This window comes from Lithobates pipiens, unplaced genomic scaffold (assembly GCF_037356315.1).
Source record: "Lithobates pipiens isolate NorthernLeopardFrog02 unplaced genomic scaffold, aLitPip1_a1.2 Scaffold_16, whole genome shotgun sequence".
NCBI classification, from domain to species: Eukaryota; Metazoa; Chordata; class Amphibia; order Anura; family Ranidae; genus Lithobates; species Lithobates pipiens.
In genome coordinates this window covers 423,798,764-423,818,699 of record NW_027507748.1, presented here as the reverse complement: position 1 = coordinate 423,818,699, position 19,936 = coordinate 423,798,764, and the positions used below count along the sequence as shown (strand labels likewise).

Here is a 19,936-nt window from a genome sequence, read left to right as displayed (position 1 = left end):
TGCACAGCATTTATCCTGTCTTGAATTAAGAGTAGAACTTACTAAAAATGAGTGTAAACATTAAAACTTTTATAGTGACATGATAACACAGTGCAAGCTGGAATATTTAATGTTTCAAACATATATTCTGTGGGCATTTATCAAGGCTGAACTCTATGTGGACAGCTAAAAACACAGATGCGATACATATAAGGAGACTGTTTTAACTGCCAAAGGATTTGTATTTCTGTCCAGATAGTTCTGAGATTTACACAACCCCCTAACACAGCACTGTCAGGTAAGTAACACGTATGCCACATACTCACAAATGCACATTCCAACAACATAATCCATGTTTTTTTTCCCCAACAGATGTTGGCTCAAACTTGTCTTGCATACATGCAGTCACACAAATCTTGTCGGAGATTCCAAACGTCAAGAACGCGGTGACGTACAACGGCACTAGAAAAGGGAAGTTCAATAGCCAATGCTCCACCCTTTGGGCTCCTTCTGCTAATCTTGTGTTAGTAGAAATTTGGTGAAAGACGATTCACACTTTTCAGCCTTGTGCTTTTTAGTTTGTTACTGCTCTTTAGTTTGTGCTTGTGGGTTCATATCTGGCTTTCAGTGCATGTAGTCAGTTCACTTTTGTTTTTCAGTGTGTATTATTATAGTATGTATTTGATTCTCAGTGCGTTCTTGTCCACTTATTTCTGATTTTCAGCTCGCTCTTCTCAGGCCTTTCTGATTTTCAGTGAATTTCAGTTCTGTTCGTTCTGACCAGCTGACCGTTTTGAAGCCATGTTGTGGGTACGTACTCATTGTAGAGTTTGTGCTGTGCAGGGCTTGGTGTTGGGGTTCTTACTTTGACCCAAGTCCAGTCCATGAACAGGGCAGGGAGGAGTTCATGGACCAAGAATTGGTTACTCCAGCATGACCAATTCTCTCATATGCCTTTGTTGCACGAGATCCTTGAGAATAATCCTGATGATTTCAGGAATTATTTCCGGATGACGGACCCCGTTTTTCAATGTCTGTTGGCTTTACTGTCCTCTTATATTACCAAACAGGACACCTGCATGTGGCAAGCCATCACTCTCGAGCAGAGGCTAGTCACCACGTTGCGGTACTTGGCAACAGGGAGAAGTCTGCAGGACATCAAGTTCGACAGGAATCTGCCCCCAGGCTCTGGGGATCATTATTCCAGAGACCTGTTCTGCCATATTCAGGTCCTGCAGAAGGACTATATTAGGGTAACTTTTCTCCTTTAACATCACATTGTATGTATTTAATGTTTGCTAATGTATTGTATTTCTTTCATAATTCTCTAACTACCATGATTGTAATATGCTGTGAATGTCCCCTTTGTTCTCATGCATGCTTGAATTTTTTAAACTTCCTTTTTTGTCCTTCATGCATATTTGCCCTCACTAACCTCCCCAGCATGCTATCCTGGGCCCATATACACCCTCTCAAATGTACACAAATGTATACAAATATTATTTGTGTCCTTAAATTCATGCAGAGTGCCAGAGGCTATTTTTTTGGGTCCTAAAATCATTTGGAGACCACCTTTGGCAGAAAAGACGGTTGCGGACGCAACACCACCTTATCCCTGTGGATGACCAGGTAGGGCGACTTGCAAGACAAGGCCACCAATTCCGAAACCCTCCTAGCCGAGGTAATAGCCACTAGAAAGACCACTTTCTGGGAAAGAGTCAACAGGGGAATCTCCCTGATATTTTCAAATGGCGTTTTTTGAAGCGCCGACAACACCAGGTTCAAATCCCATGGGGATAATGGTGGGCACACCGGGGGACTACATGTCGCACCCCCTGAACGAAGGTACCCACTAAGGAGTGCGATGCCAGGGGTCGCTGAAAAAAGACAGCCAAGGCTGAGATTTGCCCCTTGATGGTGCTCAATGCCAATCTCTGGTCTACTCCTTGCTGGAGAAACAGCAGGATCCTTGCTATGGAAAAGGAACACGGATGCCATCCTTTCTCCTCACACATGGAGATGTAAGCCTTCCAGGTACGATGGTATATCTTCCGAGAAGAAGAATGCCGTGCCCTCAGCATAGTTGGAATCACCGAGTCCAACAGACCCCAGTTCCTCAACACCTAGTTCTCAATAGCCATGCCGTTAAAGCCAGCGATGGTAAAGCAGGATGAAAGATTGGACCTTGAGATAGGACGTCCTCTCGCAACGGCAATCGCCAGGGAGCGTCTGCCACCAGACGCACCAGGTCTGCGTACCAGGGCCGCTGAGGCCAATCTGGGGCAACCAGGAATCCCCTCGTCTTCCACTCTGCAAAGCAGACGTGGCAACAGTCTCAGTGGAGGAATGGCGTAGATCAGCTGGTACTGATCCCACGGAGCCACCAGTGCATCTGACACGTCTGTCCACGGGTCTCTTGTCCTGGACACGAATCTTGGCACCTTCCGATTGAGATGGGAGGCCAATAGATCCACATCTGGTGTGCCCCACTTCAGGCACAGCAGCCTGAACATCTCTGGATGCAATGCCCATTCTCCTTGGTCCAGCATCTGTTGACTCAGTCCGCCTGCCAGTTTTCCACTCCCGGGATGTAAATGGCCGACAGGGCCGGTACATGTCGCTCTGCTCATCAAAGTATGTGAGCAACCTCCCCAGCAGCGGCTGAGCTCCTTGTTCCCCCTTGGTGATTTATGTACGCCACAGCTGTGGCGTTGTCCGACTGTATCCTGATCGGACACCCTTGAAGACTCAACAACCATGTGTGGAGGCACAGCCTGATCGCTCTCAATTCAAGCAGATTGATCGGCAACCTGAATTCTTCAGTCAACCAGAGGCCCTGACCTGACTGAATCCCCATCACTCCACCCCAGCCAGATGGACTGGCGTCTGTAGTGATCACCGTCCATTTCAGAGGAAGGAACGATTTTCCGGACTGAATCACCGGGGACTTCAACCACCGGATCAGAGAGTCTGACTGGCTGGCTTACCTGAATCTGCCGATCCATGGACAACTGTGATTTGTCCAATTTTGACAAGATCTCCTTCTGCAGAACTCCGGGGTGGAACTGGGCGTAAGGCACTGCCTCGAAGGAAGCTACCATGAGTCCCAGTACTCGCATGCAAACCCAGAGCGAAGACCACTTGCGGTTCATCAGTAGTTTGACTGCAGATCTGAGAGTCTGCAATTTGTCTGAAGGGAGAAAAACTCTCGCTTCCCTGGAGTCCAACAGTAAACCTAGGTACTCCAGACGCTGGGTCAGCACAATCACCGACTTCTTTAGGTTCAACAGCCACCCAAATTCTTGCAGGGTCTGCATGGTGATCGCCTAATTCTGAGGCAGAAGATGCTCTCAGGAGGAGATCGTCCAGGTATCCCATGATCGCGATCCCACATTGTCTCAGCAACGCCAATACTGGAGCCAATACCTTGGTAAAGACTTGGGGGGCCGATGCCAGACCAAAAGGAAGAGCCACAAATTGGTAATGGCTTCCCCGACCGCAAAACACAGAAACTTTTGATGCGGAAGGCATATGGGTATGTGAAGGTATGCATCCTGGATGTCCAAGGACGCCAGGGAGTCCCCTTGATGGAGTGCAGCGACTACTGAGCGAACTGATTCCATCCTGAACCTCTGCACTTTTACAAAGTGATTGAGGGCTTTTAAGTCCTTCTTGGGAACCACAAACAGATTTGAATAGAATCCCTGGAAGCGTTCCGATTCCGGAACTGGTACAATCACCCCCTAATTCAGCAAGTCCCTTACCGCCCCCAACAGGGCCTCCCAGCGAACCGGGGATACAGGTATGCTGGAGGGGAAGAATCTGTTTGGCGGCCAAGAGAGAAACTCTATCTTGTAGCCCGTGGAAATCAAATTGCAGACCCATTGGTCGGATAACCGGGAAGATCACCGGGCTGCAAGCTCCCGAAGGCGACCCCCCACCCGAGACATGGGTGGGGCAGACCTTCATGCGGTAGCACTTTTGTTTGCAGGCTTATTAGGCTTGCGGTGCCAGGGATGTTTTTGACTGTCCCTGGGAGTCCTGTCGGGCTGGGGACATTTTGTCGAAGCACCGGACTGACGAAGAAGCTGCTTGTGAGCGTAAAAAGAGGGTCCTTGCCTGCGGCGTTGCTCCTTACCCTTCCTGGCCTGTGGAAGTAGAGTACTCTTACCACCAGTGGCATTTTTAATAATGTCATCTAACGAGGCTCCAAAGAGCCGGTCACCAAGCAAGGGAAGATCCGTCAGGGCTTTCTTGGATGCCTGCTCAGCAGACCAGCATTTCAACCAAATCATGCGCCTCGGTACCACATCTGACAATGAAGCCCTTGATAACAGAGGGAGAGTATCCAGGGCCGCATCACAGACATACTTAAGGCCTTACACTAGTTGGTCTGCTAGTTCCACGCAGCCCGGGGAAGCCTGTTGCTCTCCCAATTCACGGTGCAAAACTTTTGCCCACTCAGTCAGTGTCTGTGACACCAGTCCGGATGCCAGTACAGGTCGCACGGCTGACCCAACCGTAAACGAGGAATGAGCCACCGCCTCGGCCTTCCTGTCCATGGGATCATTGAATGCAGGAGTCCCCTCAACCGGGATCGTGGTTACTTTGTTTAACCTGGATACTGGGGGGTCCACGACCGACATTAATTAAAAAAGAAACTAAACAGTAACGTTAGCCCAATTTTTTTGTATAATGTGAAAGATGATGTTATGCCAAGTAAATAGATACCCAACATGCTTTGAAATTGCCACACTCGTGGAATGGCAACAAACTATGGTACCTAAAAATCTCCATAGCCGACACCTTAAAAAAAATGTAACGATTACCAGGTTAGAGTTACAGAGGAGCTATTTTGCTAGAATTATCTGTAACTCTGACGATCACGGCAATACATCACATGTGTGATTTGTACGCCGTTTACATTTTCGGGTGCGACTTATGTATGCGTTTTTTTTTTTTTAATATTGTAAAAAAAAAATCTGATCACTTTTATTACTGTCACAAGGAATGTAAACATCCCTTCTGACAGCATAGGTGGCGACAGGTACTTTATATGAAGGGATCGGGGGTCTAAAAGACCCCAAATCCCTCCTTTGCACTTAAAAGTATTCAGATCACCAAAATTGGCGATTCAGAATGCTGTAATTTTTTTTAAATCAACGCCATTGTTCAGGTCCCAGCCTAGCCAGTGGACATGCTGGCTGGTGGCTCGGGTCTCCCGATGGGACAGGAGGCCCGGGAAGAGCAGTGGAAGGTGGTGGAAGGGGGTGGCATTACGTCCCACCCAATTAATATAACAACAGAGTGGCTTTAAGCCGCATTGGTTGTTATCACTAAAGAGCCAACCACCCACTTTAAAAAAAAGTACCTGAGTGATGCTTGCAGCTGCAGACATCATCCCGGTATAACCCCTTCAAACCATGAATGCAAATACGGTTGGCATGAAGGGGTTAACCAGTGCTGGGCTGGACACTGATGGGAGTCATAAGACTGCTAATAATGTAAAAGGTATTTAGCAGTTTATAAAATAATTGCATTTCCATATTCTGTGTACTGTGGAAGAACAGATATAGTGAATAGTAAATAGATATAGTGAATGCAGGGTCCTGGGTTTATGATAAAATAAATAGAGTGTTGTTTCCTTTTTACCTCCAGTCTGTTACTGGACAGTGAAATAGTAGCAGCCGACTTATGAGGTCACCCCCTCTGTTCATTCTACTCTCTCCTATCAGCATGTCCCTTCTCAAAACATGTATATGTAGTAAAAAAAAATTGGCTCCCAGTACTACCCCTTCCTTTCCCAGTCTGAATTTGTCTGTATAGGGGATTGCAAGAGACTGATATTAAAGTGGCTGTAAAGGCAGAAGGATTTTTTATCTTACTACATTTTATGCATTAAGATAAAAAGCCTTTTGTATGCAGCAGCCCCCCTAGGCCACCTAATACTTACCTGACCTTCATCTTGATCCGGTGATATTGCATGAGAGACTCGGCTGCCCGGGACGAACCCTCCTCATTGGCTGAGGCAGCAGCGAAGTGCAATTGGCTCTTCCTGCTGTCAATAAAAGTCAGTGAGCCAATGAGGACAGAGAGAGTGAGAGAGAAGGGCCAGGGGGCGGCTCCATGTCTGAATGGACACAGGGAGCTACAGCTCAGCTCGGGTGCCTCCACAGCAAGCTGCTAGTTGTGGGGGCATGCAACAGGAGGGAGGAGCCAGAAGTACTGAAGAGGTATCCAAGAAAATAATTATCGGGGGTGCTCTGTGCAAAACCACTGCATAGGGCAGATAACTGACATTTTTAACACAAAAGAAAGAATTTAGTATCACTTTAAGCCAAATTAGGGTACTTACACTGGTTGTATGAAAAAATAAAACAAAAAAAACACAGGATTAATAAATACATAGCTGTATTAATCTGAGTCTTTAATATTTGCCAGAAATTCTGGTAAATTATTTAAAAGTCTACACATCTGTATCTTGCATTCAATACAACACGTTGTGCTTAATGAAGGAACATAGTTTGTAAGAGACTGAATATAAATAATCAGAAATAGAAATTAATGAGATAGAAATAAATGCTAGGAAAGCCAAAATCCCCAAAATTCGAATTATGCAAGCTGCAATACTGGCATTATACTGCTTATCCAGTAGAAGGCTACAGAATGTCAACGTAAACCATTATTCCTCTAATAAACTGCAATGGGACACCTGTGTTCCGTGTGCAGCCTAGTACAAGTATCATCTCTATAGTGGTTACAGTATAAGTAACACATTGACTGCCCAAATGGTCAGCAATTGCTATCCAACAAAATCCAGAAGTGACAGATTGTCATGCCCCACATCGCCATGACTTTTAGGTTAACATACCAATCTTTTAGCATAGCAAATTCATTCTAATCATTGAAAATTTGCCTTTGCGCGGAATACAATACAGAAATGATTTCAATACCAAGAAAAATAAAACAATCCTTGTTACAAAACAGACATTTTAAATAAGAGTTATTTTACTATTATGAAATCATGACAAAGAAAATTACTTCCTTAAATTGCACTGTACAAACACTGAACAATATAATCTGTTTTCTTTTAACACTTTGACAATAATGGTCTGCTATTCCGCTCCTGTTTCACCGAGTGTATTTTCTAAAAGTATAATGAAGCTGATTTATGTATGAAATCAGATTGAACCCAGACCCAGACAGTTTTAAATGAAAGGGGAATTCTGGGTTCTACATACCACTGAGATTTTATTGAGATGCACAGTAAACTGAATGAAGATGAAATGGATTTATTTAGCCATGAAGTCCACTTGGCAGGAAGGAGGAAACCCAGACACGCTGAGATGTTAACAATTGCAATTTATATAATTTCAATTGTGTGCTTTCAATAAATACAATAACTTTTGCACATTTTTCTAAAAAGATAGATAGAAATAACTTACGTGTTGTTTTCTTCATCAGTGAATACTAGATCAACCAAGCAACACAGTGGGCTAGAAGATTTGAAGGAGATCCAACAGATAAGCTTTTCACTCGGTTTGCTGGGATCTTTAATAATTTGTCCATTGGGAAAGTAGACTGAAAACACTTCTACCCTTTCACCATTATCAAGTTCTACCTCTGGAATTTCCACATTTATTGAAGATTTCCTAAACAAACGATTTTGAAGAAAACAGTAGAAATAATTTTACAAGTGTGACAAATAAATATTTATACGTTGTTTATATAGTAGACAACACAATCCCTGCTCTTGTCACAAGAGAACATGAAGCTACTAGACCAAAAATAGCCTTCTCTTAAAAAAAAATTCAAATGCTAAAATCACAGGTAACAAGCATCACCATCTATTTTCCATTGGTGATTTAATTTTATATTTGAACATTTACATTTCTTACAGTCTCTTTCTAGCTAAATTGTATTAAATGTGTTGGTTTCTCTCCCCTTTTAGATGCATTCCATATGTGTTTTTACTAACTTTACTCTAGGAGGAGTAGAGAACTCCTTTACTTCCACCAAGGACTTCAGTTACGGAGCCAAGAAGCACAATTCAAGGCGGTGCCCTATGTCCTTTACTTTTAGATGCAGGCAACCCTCTTGGGTCATTAATCCTGCATTGATTGGCAGGGAGGGGAGGAACATCAGTAGTGACACTCCTGATATTCCTCAAATTGCAAAAGGATGGAGCTGTGCAGGGTGACAAAGCTACAATTGATGCACTGCAGAGAGTTTAGCATTGTTATCCTACAAAAGGAAGACTCTGACTGGCAGAATCATCAGATATTTATTAGAGAAAATATGATACTGGTGGAATGTTAGAGATGGACTTCTATATATTTGAATTTACATTAAAGGGATCTTTGGACAAATACATTTTTATCTTTGTGTATGGTTGTATTTTAATAGACTGGCATCAGTCTGTAAAACATATTTCTGTATTTAGTGGCCTGCAATTTTAAAACAAATTTTGGTATGGTAGCATACAGTATGATAGTTTAATATACCATATATAAAATATAAAGGGAAATTGGGGCAAGGGGAAAAAAATGGGACTTTATATGCTAACACACCCCTTAGCTGCAGTTAGCTGCTCCTGATGAGTGGATATAAATCCACAAAACGCGTAGAGATTTTATATTTGATGTCATGTCACAGCAACCATATCTATACCATGGGTTTTATCTGGATGAGCCATCAATTTATTTAATACAAGATGTTTATGTTGTTCTGCGACTATTCTGGATGTACTGCTGATATTGATTTTATCATATATGATACATTGTCTACTATGTTATTCTATTATGATATGATGTATCAATCATGCTTTACTAATTTGTATCATATTTATTGAATTCATTAAACGCATATCAATCACTGTATTTAGTCCATTATCGTCACCAATGAATATCCTAGATATTATATTGTATGTCCCATCCTACCCGAGGGGTATGTTATCATATAAAGTCCAATTTTTCCCCTTGCCTTAATTTACCTTTATATTTTACATTATCGGGGATGGAGACCTGGGTACTGGATAGTCCTGGTCTCATATAAAGTCCCAACCGCTCTTTCTCAATATACCATATATACCTGTAATAATCCGTTGGTGATATTTCAATGATTGCTTGAACTTCTGTGTCCAAGGGCACTGGAGTAAGTATGACAAGTGGTGGGTCAAAAGTTAACTTTGGTTTTCTAGAGGTTCCAAACAACCAGAGAGGAGTGTAAATACTGTCTGGATTGTCATTCAGAATCACAGGTATTTCAGCACTGTAGTTCCCTGGTCCAGCTGTTAAATTAAAATATAAAAACAAGAGGTAATAATACTACATAATTTGAACTATTATGCATTGAAATATATTTCTCCATTTATGGCAGTAGAAATAATTGTACCATGATTGTGTCTATACTATACATAGAATGAAGATTAACAAAATGTATTACCTGGACAAAAGTTAACATTGATACTTGTACATTGTCCTGATTCCAGTACACCAAATCGTTTGCTGAACCTAAAAATTCCATTCTTAATTGGTTCCACATTCTGATCAAGGTTCAATCTCCATGTCAGCTTTTGCTTTGAAACGTTGTTTAGCTGAAGTGCCTAGAGGAGTTATTTGAGCGCAGATTAATATTTTAGCAAATAGTATATTGGTTCAGGTGCTGTGAATTATATACTGCCAATATATCATACACCATTTTAAAACAAAATATTTGAAAGAAATACAAAGGCTGACATAGCTAAGCTCTTCTTTTGAAGTTGCCAGTTAGTTGACTGTCAGTCGGATGGAAAATGTATGTATATCAGAAGATCTGTTATATATGCTGCACGCTTCTTCTGGGTCAGAACTCAAATCGCTGAAGCTGGAGACAGCTAGACAACGTTTTAGGAAGAAATGAGCAATAACAGCCTTCTGTTATAACATATTTCTCCTTGTGCAGGTTTTTCTTAAAAATGAACAAACTGCAAGGACCATAGAAATGTCCTAAAATAGAAATGGCCCAACATAACAAGAGACAGAAATAGAAAAAAACCAAGCTCAGAAAAAAATTTGGTCTAAATAACTCAGGAAATTTGTAAATTTTGGATTCCTCTGTCCTACTCTCATATGATTATCCAGTGGTTGTCTGCTCTAAACCTGTTATGACCACCATATAATAAAAAGGTTGATTATGTGGGCATCTTTAGTCTATAGGCTGATATTTCTCACTGAAATAAAAAATTGACTAGGTTGGGTTTTCCCAACCAATCACTCTGTTTTGCTGCTAGAGATGTCTATTTATAGTATATAGGCATACATAATGCATGCTCATTGTTATTATTATTGTAATACAGGTTTTATATAGCATGTGACTATTCTCCTAAGTAAAGTTTTGATTTAGGAGCTAGGTTGGACAGTTAAGTCAAGGTTTACAGGACTTTTATATACACTTTATATGATTTGGGTTTGTGTCACAACAAACTGTCTTATTTTCACTTTAGAGTGGTAGTTTGGTTTCCCTGGTATAGACATATACAGCGGTAAAAGAGGTTTTGAACATGTCACTATTTTTCTAGGCAAACATATTTCTGAAGGTGCTATTGACATGAAATTATCACCACATCACTAACAACCCATGTTATCCATACATACAAAGAAACCAAAACAAGTTCAGAAATTAAGTTATGTGTAATAAAATGGAATGACACAGGGAAAAAGTATTGAACACATGAAAAAGAAGAGGTGCAAGAAGGCATGGAAAGTCTAAACGCTAGCTGAAATCTAAGTATTGAATTAGTACCGTATTTATCGGCGTATAACACACACTTTTTCCCCTTAAAAGCAGGGGAAAATCGTGGGTGCGTGTTATATGCCGATCCCCCGAAATTCTGAGCCTCTGGGCGGCTTTCAGCCGCCTTCCGCTCTTCAAGGCAACTTTCAGCCGCCTTCGGCCATTATCAGCGTCTTTCGGCCATCTTCGGCCATTCTCGGCAGCTTTCGGCCTCCTTTGGCTCTTCTCGGCAGCTTTCGGCCACCTTCGGCCATTCTCGGCAGCTTTCGGCCGCCTTCGGCTCTTCTCAGTGGCCAAAAGCTGCCGAGAATGGCCGAAGGCGGCCGAAAGCTGGCGAGAAGAGCCGAAGGCGGCCGAAAGCTGGCGAGAAGAGCCGAAGGAGGCCGAAAGCTGGCGAGAAGAGCCGAAGGAGGCCGAAAGCTGGCGAGAAGAGCCGAAGGCGGCCGGAGGCCAGCCGAGAACTACCGCACGCCGCCGAGATACACATCCGGCTCTGTATCTCGGCGGCAGCATTTTTTAAAAATAAAATACAAATAGCAAATAAAATGGACACAGCTGCAATGGGGGACAAGACTGCATAAGGCTGCAATGGGGGACAAGGCTGCATAAGGCTGCAATGGTGGACAAGGCTGCATAAGGCTGCAATGGTGGACAAGGCTGCAGATGACACTGATGGGCATATAAATGTAAGTTTTTTTTCCCCTTAAACTTCCCTCTTAAAAGTTTTTTTCCTCAAAATTCCCTCCTAAACTTGGGGTGCGTGTTATACGCTGGCGCGTGTTATACGCTGATAAATACGGTAATTAAAAAGCAATCCTGCCCTTGCCAATGCAAATTAATATCAGCTGGTTCAGTCTCAATTGATGGGCTACAAAAAGGTGTCTCATTACCAAGGTGTCACACAAGAAACATCTCATGAGGGGTAAAAGCAAAAGAGCTCTCTCAAGACCTTCATAACCTTATTGTTTCAAAAAATACTGATGGCATTGATTACAGAAGGATTTCTAAACTTCTAAATGTTCCAGTAAGCACTGTTGGGGCCATAATCCAAAAGTGAAAAAAACATAATTTCATCATAAACCAGCCACAACTATGTGCTCCTCGCAATATTTCTAACAGAGGAGTGGAAATAATTATCAGAAGAGTTGTCCAAGAGCCAAAGACCACTTGTGGAGAGCTTCAGAAAGACCTGGAATTAGCAGGTAAAACTGTTTCAAAGAAAACAATAACTAATTCACTCAACCACCATGGCCTGTATGTACACTCACCATGCAATACTGCACTGCTGAATGAAAAGCATGTTGAAGCGCGTTCAAATTTTGCTGCATAACATTTAGACAAGCCTGTGAAATACTGGGAGAATATAGTCTGGTCAGATGAGACCAAAATTGAGCTCTTTGGATGCCATAATACACACCATGTTTGATGGTCAAATGGCATTGCACGTTACCCCAAAAACACCATACCAACAGTGAAGTTTAGAGGTGGGAACATCATGGTGTGGGGCTGTTTTTCAGTATACGGTACTGGCAAACTTCATGTCATTGAAGGAAGGATGAATGGAAAAATGTACAAAGACATTCTTAATAAATTCGGCTGCCATCTACCATGATGATGACGATGAAACAAGGGTGGACATTTTAGCAAGACAATGATCCCAAAGCCAAGGAAACTCTCAATTGGTTTCAAGGAAAGAAAATAAAGCTGCTAGAATGGCCCGGCCAATCATCTGACTTGAATCCAATAGAAAATTTATGGAAAGAACTAAAGATCAGAACTCGTAGAAGGGGCCCATGGAACTTCAAGATTTGAAGACTGTTTGTGTGGAAGAATGGACCACAGTCACACCTGAGTGACTAGTTTCTCCATACAGGATTTTGTACGAAATAATAAAATAAAATTTCAGTTAGCATGTTCAATACTTTTTCCCTGTGTCATTCCATCGTATTACACATAACTTAATTTCTAAACGTATTTGTTTTGGTTTATTTGCATGTATGGTTTATATGGGCTGTTACCGACATGTGGTGAAAATGTCATTAGCACTTTTAGAAATATATTTACCTAGAAAAATGGTGACGTGTTTAATACTTATTTTACCTGCTGTATCAGGTAACAGTCAAAAGAATAACAGCACTTGGTAATCTGACAGGTAATTGTTTAGATGTAAATGTTTGCCAATTGCTCATATTTGTAATGAAGCAAGTACGAGTATGCTATTAATATTTTATCACCTTTTCTATTCAAAGCTTCAAATATCTGTAGACCTGCTAGCACAATATGAGCATGCTACAAAAGATACATTTGGTGTTAAAGGATCAACATTAATCCCATAGATATCTTACCCTTTTTAAAACCTGCCATATACGTGTAGGTTTACCTTTTTATCTTAACGGTACACTTTCTGCAAAATATGTATATTATACAGCTAAGTAAGGAGCTAAAATATTCACAGTCTGTAGCAAGCAATATAATACATAGCAAACCTTCAGTATTTGTCTCCCATTGCATACAGGCTAATATATCCAAATCTCATGATTACCATATGAATAAGGCCTAATATAGCTTTAGGGACCTCCTATTAATTCATCATATCTTTTGAATTATAATAACTCTAAGCTCCAAATCTACTTATCTTTAAATATTGTGCATGAGAATATTACCTGTGAGCATAAAGAGTCATCTGCAATGCCTAAATTAAACACTTCAGATGGCAATTCAAATGAAATCCTTGTAGTGGAGAACTGGAGCATTGTCTGTAACACTGAAAAATACACACAAATTCAAATTCAGACCAAGCTACATCAATTTATCAAAAAAAATCCTGGAAAGGTCAAAATGTACTTTGCACCTGTATATTATGTTTACAGGCTTATATTTTGTATATGTAAAACCTGCTCGATTAAGCTTTGGGATGAATTAGAAAGACTTGAGAACAAAACATTGAAGCTGAACTCCAGGATTACCATATATTCTCTAAATACAAGCAGCATGTGTACTCCAACTTAAATCATGGCATCCTTTGTATATTTTTCCAGATCCCTGCAATAATCCAATGTGAAACTTTGCCTGTGTGGGAGCTTTCTGTATAGACTGGTCACTGTTGCTCTCTCTCCTTGTGCAGGGTGATTGGTCTTGTATCCGCCCCCTCATGTAGTGAGTCCCTCCCACAGATCTGAGCTCTGAAAAGGCTATATGTACCCCAGTGAGGATGTCCTTAATATTAGATAATATCTGTATTTGCAAAGGCATTTGCTGTACACAAATTAGATTTATACCCTGTGGCTGTTGTGAAATGTATTGAAATTAAAGTGGTTGTAAACCCTATTTTTTTTTCAACACAACAAAAACAACAAACTTGTCTATACTTACCTGCTCTGTGCAATCACTTTGCACTTTCCACAGAAAGCTGATTTCCCTGGGGGCACCCGTGCAGCTTGCTCCCAAGTCCTGTTGCTGTGTCCATTGACACAGACAGCGGGACCAGGCCCCACCCACCGCTCCAGTGTCACTGAGGAGCCAATGGCTCCTGCTGCTATTAATCTGCCCAATGAATAGAGAGATAGTGGCTCAAGCCTCTGAGCTCATGCACATCACTGGATCGGATCTGGTTCAGGTAACAAAAAGGGGGGTCTGGTGGGGAGCTGCAGCACAGAAGGTTTTTCACCTTAATGCATAGAATGCATGAAAGTAAACCGCCTTGAGACTTTAGAGCTCTTTCACACAGCCAGCGCGAAGGCAGTAAAGCAGCGCTAGTTTTAGTGGCACTTTACCATTGTTTTGCAGTGTTTTTCGGGAGCTAGTGGGGCGCTTTTAACCCCTGCTAGCATCCGAATAAAGGGTTAAAAGTGCCCACAAAGTGCCACTGCTGCGGGGCTTTGCAGGTGCTGCGGCGGCGCTGCCCATTGATTTCAATAGGCAGGGGCGCTTTAGGAGGGGTGTATACACCCCTCCTAAAGCACCTTAAAGAAGCTGCTTGCAGGACTTTTGACGTCCTGCCAGTGCAGCGTCCCAGTGTGAAAGCACTCGGGATTTCACACTGGTATTGCAGATGAGGCTTTTTTTTAGGAGCCATTTTTATCACTAAAGTGCCTGAAAAACACCTCCAGTGTGAAAAGGGTCTAACATCCACTTTAAAGTTTTTCTGTCTGGCGTTCAGCTTCAATTGGTCTTCAATGTCAAATAACGAAATGCATTTTTTGTTTGTTTCCCAAACTACGATGAAAGAAAATGTAGCTACAATTTATTCAGCTCCAGTTCTTTGCTGTAGTTTATACAGATAACCCATAATGGCTCAAAAAACATAACTGTCCTTATGTCATAGCTGTTGGGGAAGGCCCCTGTTAGTCCTTGTAGGTCAATGTCATTGGATGCTAAAATATGTTGTATAGCACAGCAAAATAAATGTGCTACATATAACATGTTATAGGTATCACATTATATGCTAACTCTGAGTTATCCTACATGAATGTTAATGATATTTAAAGGTCTGAATGCATTAGAAGAACAGAGCATGAGACATACTGTGCTTTAACAAACCTAGTAGGAGAGGTGTATGCTATTTATTGTGAGAGGTATATGCGATTTAAGACGCAATGCTTTGAAAGTTCAGAGCCCTAAACACAAAATCTGTCATGTCACAGAGTGACAACTTCCAAAATAAGGCGAACAAAAGTTCAAGTTTCTATTTTTCTATTTGAAAGCGTAGACATTTTAGGTCTATAAGTACATTAAAGTAAATTTTATTGACTTACCTGTAGCATTCACTTTACATGCTGGAGTGATGACATCCACCATTTGAGGCCTGGGAACAACAATATGCTTTTCTGAATGGGTTGGAGTTACAGAAGCAGAGCTGTCAGCATCACTTACTCCACCAGTGAAGTTTATGTTTATGGGAAGCTGGAAGTCATACGCTGCCACCTGCAGGATAAAAATCCATAGTGATATCGTATTTTATATTTACAAAGCCAAAGTCATCAATAAGATAAATCCAATACAATAAGAAAAGAGATGTAACACAAGTAACACTAATGAAACAAGACTTGATTAAATGGTCAGTTCATTCAGCACTCATGTTTTGCATATGAATGGAAGCCGCTGAGCTGAATAATCAATACGAATAACAAGTAAAATATAAAAAGACAGTGCTGTGCTAATAAGTCCATATGTGAAAAGGTCCTCCAATGCGTGATATCTTCATTGGTGCTACAATACGGTAAACATGCGACTGGTGACTTTGCGGGTAAACCTCCACCAATGGAAAAAAAGGCCTCTCGCCTCACAGAATGGACCCTTTAATTACAAAGGGTCATATACACTTTCCCTCATAGGGTGTAATAGCGTGTCAGCGGAAGGCCGAAACAAACAGATCCTGATGGGTAATTTTTTTTGATAAGTGATACACATTTCAAAATACTGAGTGCAGGACAACCAAACTCTGCAAACAAAAACTTTTATTTTCTTAAAAAAAAAAAAAACAACTTACAAGTCAGGCACTGTAAACCAGTGCCTGGTATACACAGTGCCTGGTATTCAGCGTGTGTGCAAAAAATCAGCGATGGCCACTGATTTTCCATCCGTCCATACATGTTACGCCCCAGTGGGCAGGACTTCATTAGCGGATACAGAAATGACATTGACACCCGATTTATATAGCGTGAGAAGATTGCCATGACACCCAGGAGCTGCATCACATGATACAACACAAGGCAGAGCAACACCTTTCAGGACGGAATCCCGGAAGTGTCCCCATATGTCTCAATGAAGCTGAAAATGCCCACTGTCGAACGGCTTGAGAAAACACCTCACTTAGCAATTCAATTAGAAATTTAAATATAGATAACCGGATTTCCCTTTGTTCAAAAACAACAGAAACCCCCAAAAAAATAGGACAGTGACAGGATATTCACAGAGTCGGCCCTCGGCATTGTAATATAAAGCGGGCACTGTGATATAAATAGGATAATTACAGTGACCCTTTACAGTGCAGTCCCTTTTACATCATAGTGCCCCTTTAGATTACAGTGCCCGTAGCAATCACAACCCCCCATCACAGTGCCCCTTGCAGTCATGCCCCCTTCCTTTTCTGTCTAATCACAGTGCCCCTTTTACTCTCAGCCTGTTTCTCCTCTCCAGCGTTTCCCGCCCCGGCAACAAAGTCATCCTATCAGCGGGAGGAGCTGCAGATCAGGATCCTATTAACAACCAGCTAATCAACCGCTTGTTAATATGATCCAGATCTGCGGCTCCTTCTGCTGATAGGATGACATCGCTGGTGGGGTGGGAAACCCTGGAGAGGACACACATGCTGAGAGTAAAAGGGGGCACTGCACTGTGATTAGACAGAAAAGGAAGTCATCCTATCAGCAGGAGGAGCTGCAGATCTAAATCATATTAACAAGCGGTTGATTACACACTTGTTAATATGTAAAGACCCCCTACTCCCTGTGCAGATTACCTGCTTTTTAATTTGTAAAGACTCCCACTCCATGTGCAGATCTCCAGCTCCTCTCACCCCCTGCACTGCTGATAATATGACATCGTTGGCAGGGTGGGAGAGCCAGAAGAGGAGACACAGGCATGGCTACATAGTGGAAGATAAGTGCCACTTACACCCTGCTGTGCGGCCCAGTCATCAACAGGCCACGGACCAGTGCAGTAACCAGCTCTTGTTAGGATATGCGGCCCTGGCGCACTGGGCAAATGCCTGGTGTGACCAGTCCAGTTTGGCACCTTGATCCATCTCACTTTCACCATCTTATTCAATTGTCCACCTTTTTATTTTCTTTCTCACACACACACATACACGCATGCATCATTTTTTTCACACTTCCAATTTTGTTGTTTCAGTTTTCTTTTTCAGTAGTTTGGTTTTGTTTTCACTTTCACACCCCCCCTTGCCCCGTCATCAGTGTACCTCACATCATGCACTTTCACTTCACCCATCACATCTCCACACCCTATCCCTCACCCACCTTTTCTCACTGTCAGCTAATCCCTCTTATAATTAATATAACTAATGAAGAAACTACGCTATGCTATATATAACTAGTTTAATTCTTTTACAATATGAATTCATTAATTACCAAGTAATAAGCCTATAACTGCCAAGCACTTCTATATACTCCCTCTAATATTTAATGATGACCTACAAAAAGTTTTTTGCATGTCCATCTGCAGGTGTTTTACCCCCCATCCTCCTCTCTGGGTCCCATAACGTGGCCCCCTGTAAGCTCAGTGGACTATGCACCCACCCAGAGGGCGCGAGGGGAACATGTGGCAGCGATGGGATCATTGGATGGCTATAATCCTGCAATGCCGGTTCATGCGACACGTCCTCATGTCCTCATACACCCATTGGTAACTATATCTCTATATGCATGGAGACATATTTTTGCTTAATTTGAAATATTATACCTATATATATTTCTATATTGTCCAAAGTCTTTAATTAGATATTTTGACATTCCCCTAGAATATAAATCCCCCTGAAGAGACCGGAAATCGCAAGGGTCGAAATGCATCGGGGTTTTTCATGTGGATACATATGTTACGAATACAATTGGCAAACCATGTTTGTACATAGAGTTTTTTGCTATGAGTGATGTTCCATGTTTGTATTTGTCGCATTACCTATATGGATGATGTATTATTGTTCATTTGGAATTACTATTGTCTGTCAAATAAATTATTTTTTTACATCAACTATTTTCACACCAACTCTCTGCTGCTAAAAAACCCCTGGGGAAATGTTCCTGTGTTTTTGTTGTATACTTATGGGTTATGCAGCTTTGGGGGCTCCCTTATTGTGTTATATTTTTCCTTTTTACAGTCCTGCCTGGGTATACCACTGTAATAATAGTGAGGTCAAGTGATAGTACTTAAACACTATAAAAAAGTCCACTGATAAAAGTCCATAAATGTGGATGAAGATTTACTGAAATAGTGGCAACTTCACCAAGAGACAGGAATGATCTCTGTAATTCAAACATAAACACCAACTAAGTGAAGCATTAAATACTTTATACAGTTAAAAGACAATTGGCAACTCACATAAATGTGGCGAGAATGGGCTCATCATAACTGGGTATTCCAATAGTGGGGTTGGAGTGGACTTCTAGGACAGAACTTTCTTGCTGCAGTTATGATGAACACATTCTCGCCACATTTATGTGAGTTGCCAATTGTCTTCTAACCAAATAAAGTATTTTAATGCTGCACTTAGCTGGCGCCCCCTATTTGTTGCTTCTTCTGCACTCTGCTTGATGTACCATAAAACCCCAAATGTATAACACCTGATATTCTTATTATTGACATCAATAGTTGCACTATCCTATTGCCATCTCAGTGTCCTGATTATGTACTGCTCCACAAATTGGTTGCCTTAGGTTTACATGTGAGCCATAATAGCATTGTGATGCATTCTATTGTACTCGTGTGAATTTTAATCGAAATGCTAAATAAAAATGTATGATAAAAAACCCACATCGAACGAAATCCCCTTAAGCTGAATTTACACAACTGCACTGCATTAATGTTTTAACGTGTGTTGTGTTTAGACAGCCCATTCATTTTAAATGTGCTATCAATGCACAGCAACAAAGGAAGCAGTATAAAGGTTCTATTGTGGCTAAACTTTTTTTTTTTTTTTAAACCAAGGTTTTGTGTTTCTGTCCATCTAGTCCTGAGATTTACACAGCTCTGCCACATAGCACAAGCCTGAACTGACTTTCTCTGCTGCAGTTGAACAATAAAGTTAGGTCACCACCGTGCCTTCAGCCTATGATTGGTGAGTGAAGGAACAGCAGCAGTTTACTCTGTTTTCTCTCCTTTCATTCTAAATGCAGGAAATTACAAGAGGCTAAAAACAATTCAGATACCAAAGCATATACTGTACTAGCTGCATTTAAAATAAGTTTCATTATTTGGCAATGTATATACAACTGCATTCCTTTTATTTTTTATTTTTATATATATCTACCTGGATTTCATCTTTAACCACTTGCCTACTGGACACTTAAACACCCTTCCTGCCCAGACCAATTTTCAGCTTTCGGTGCTCTCACACTTTGAATGACAATTACTCAGTCATGCAACACTGTACCCAAATGAATTTTTTGTCCTTTTTTCTCACAAATAGAGCTTTCTTTTGGTGGTATTTGATCACCTCTGGGTTTTTTAT

General features: G+C 41.4%; 1 protein-coding gene across 2 annotated transcripts in view; it reads right to left on the bottom strand.

Annotated features, from left to right (window-relative positions):
• The window catches only part of CFAP47 (cilia and flagella associated protein 47), a 681,345-nt gene that overhangs the window by 489,570 nt on the left and 171,839 nt on the right, over nucleotides 1-19,936 (bottom strand). For both annotated transcript variants that reach the window (XM_077482554.1, XM_077482555.1), the window contains exons 23-27: nucleotides 15,507-15,675; nucleotides 13,416-13,516; nucleotides 9,424-9,583; nucleotides 9,070-9,268; nucleotides 7,425-7,631 (exon numbers count right to left, since the gene is read on the bottom strand). In XM_077482554.1, the coding sequence (XP_077338680.1) occupies nucleotides 7,425-7,631; nucleotides 9,070-9,268; nucleotides 9,424-9,583; nucleotides 13,416-13,516; nucleotides 15,507-15,675 (836 nt within the window). The remainder of the gene's footprint in view (nucleotides 1-7,424; nucleotides 7,632-9,069; nucleotides 9,269-9,423; nucleotides 9,584-13,415; nucleotides 13,517-15,506; nucleotides 15,676-19,936) is intronic.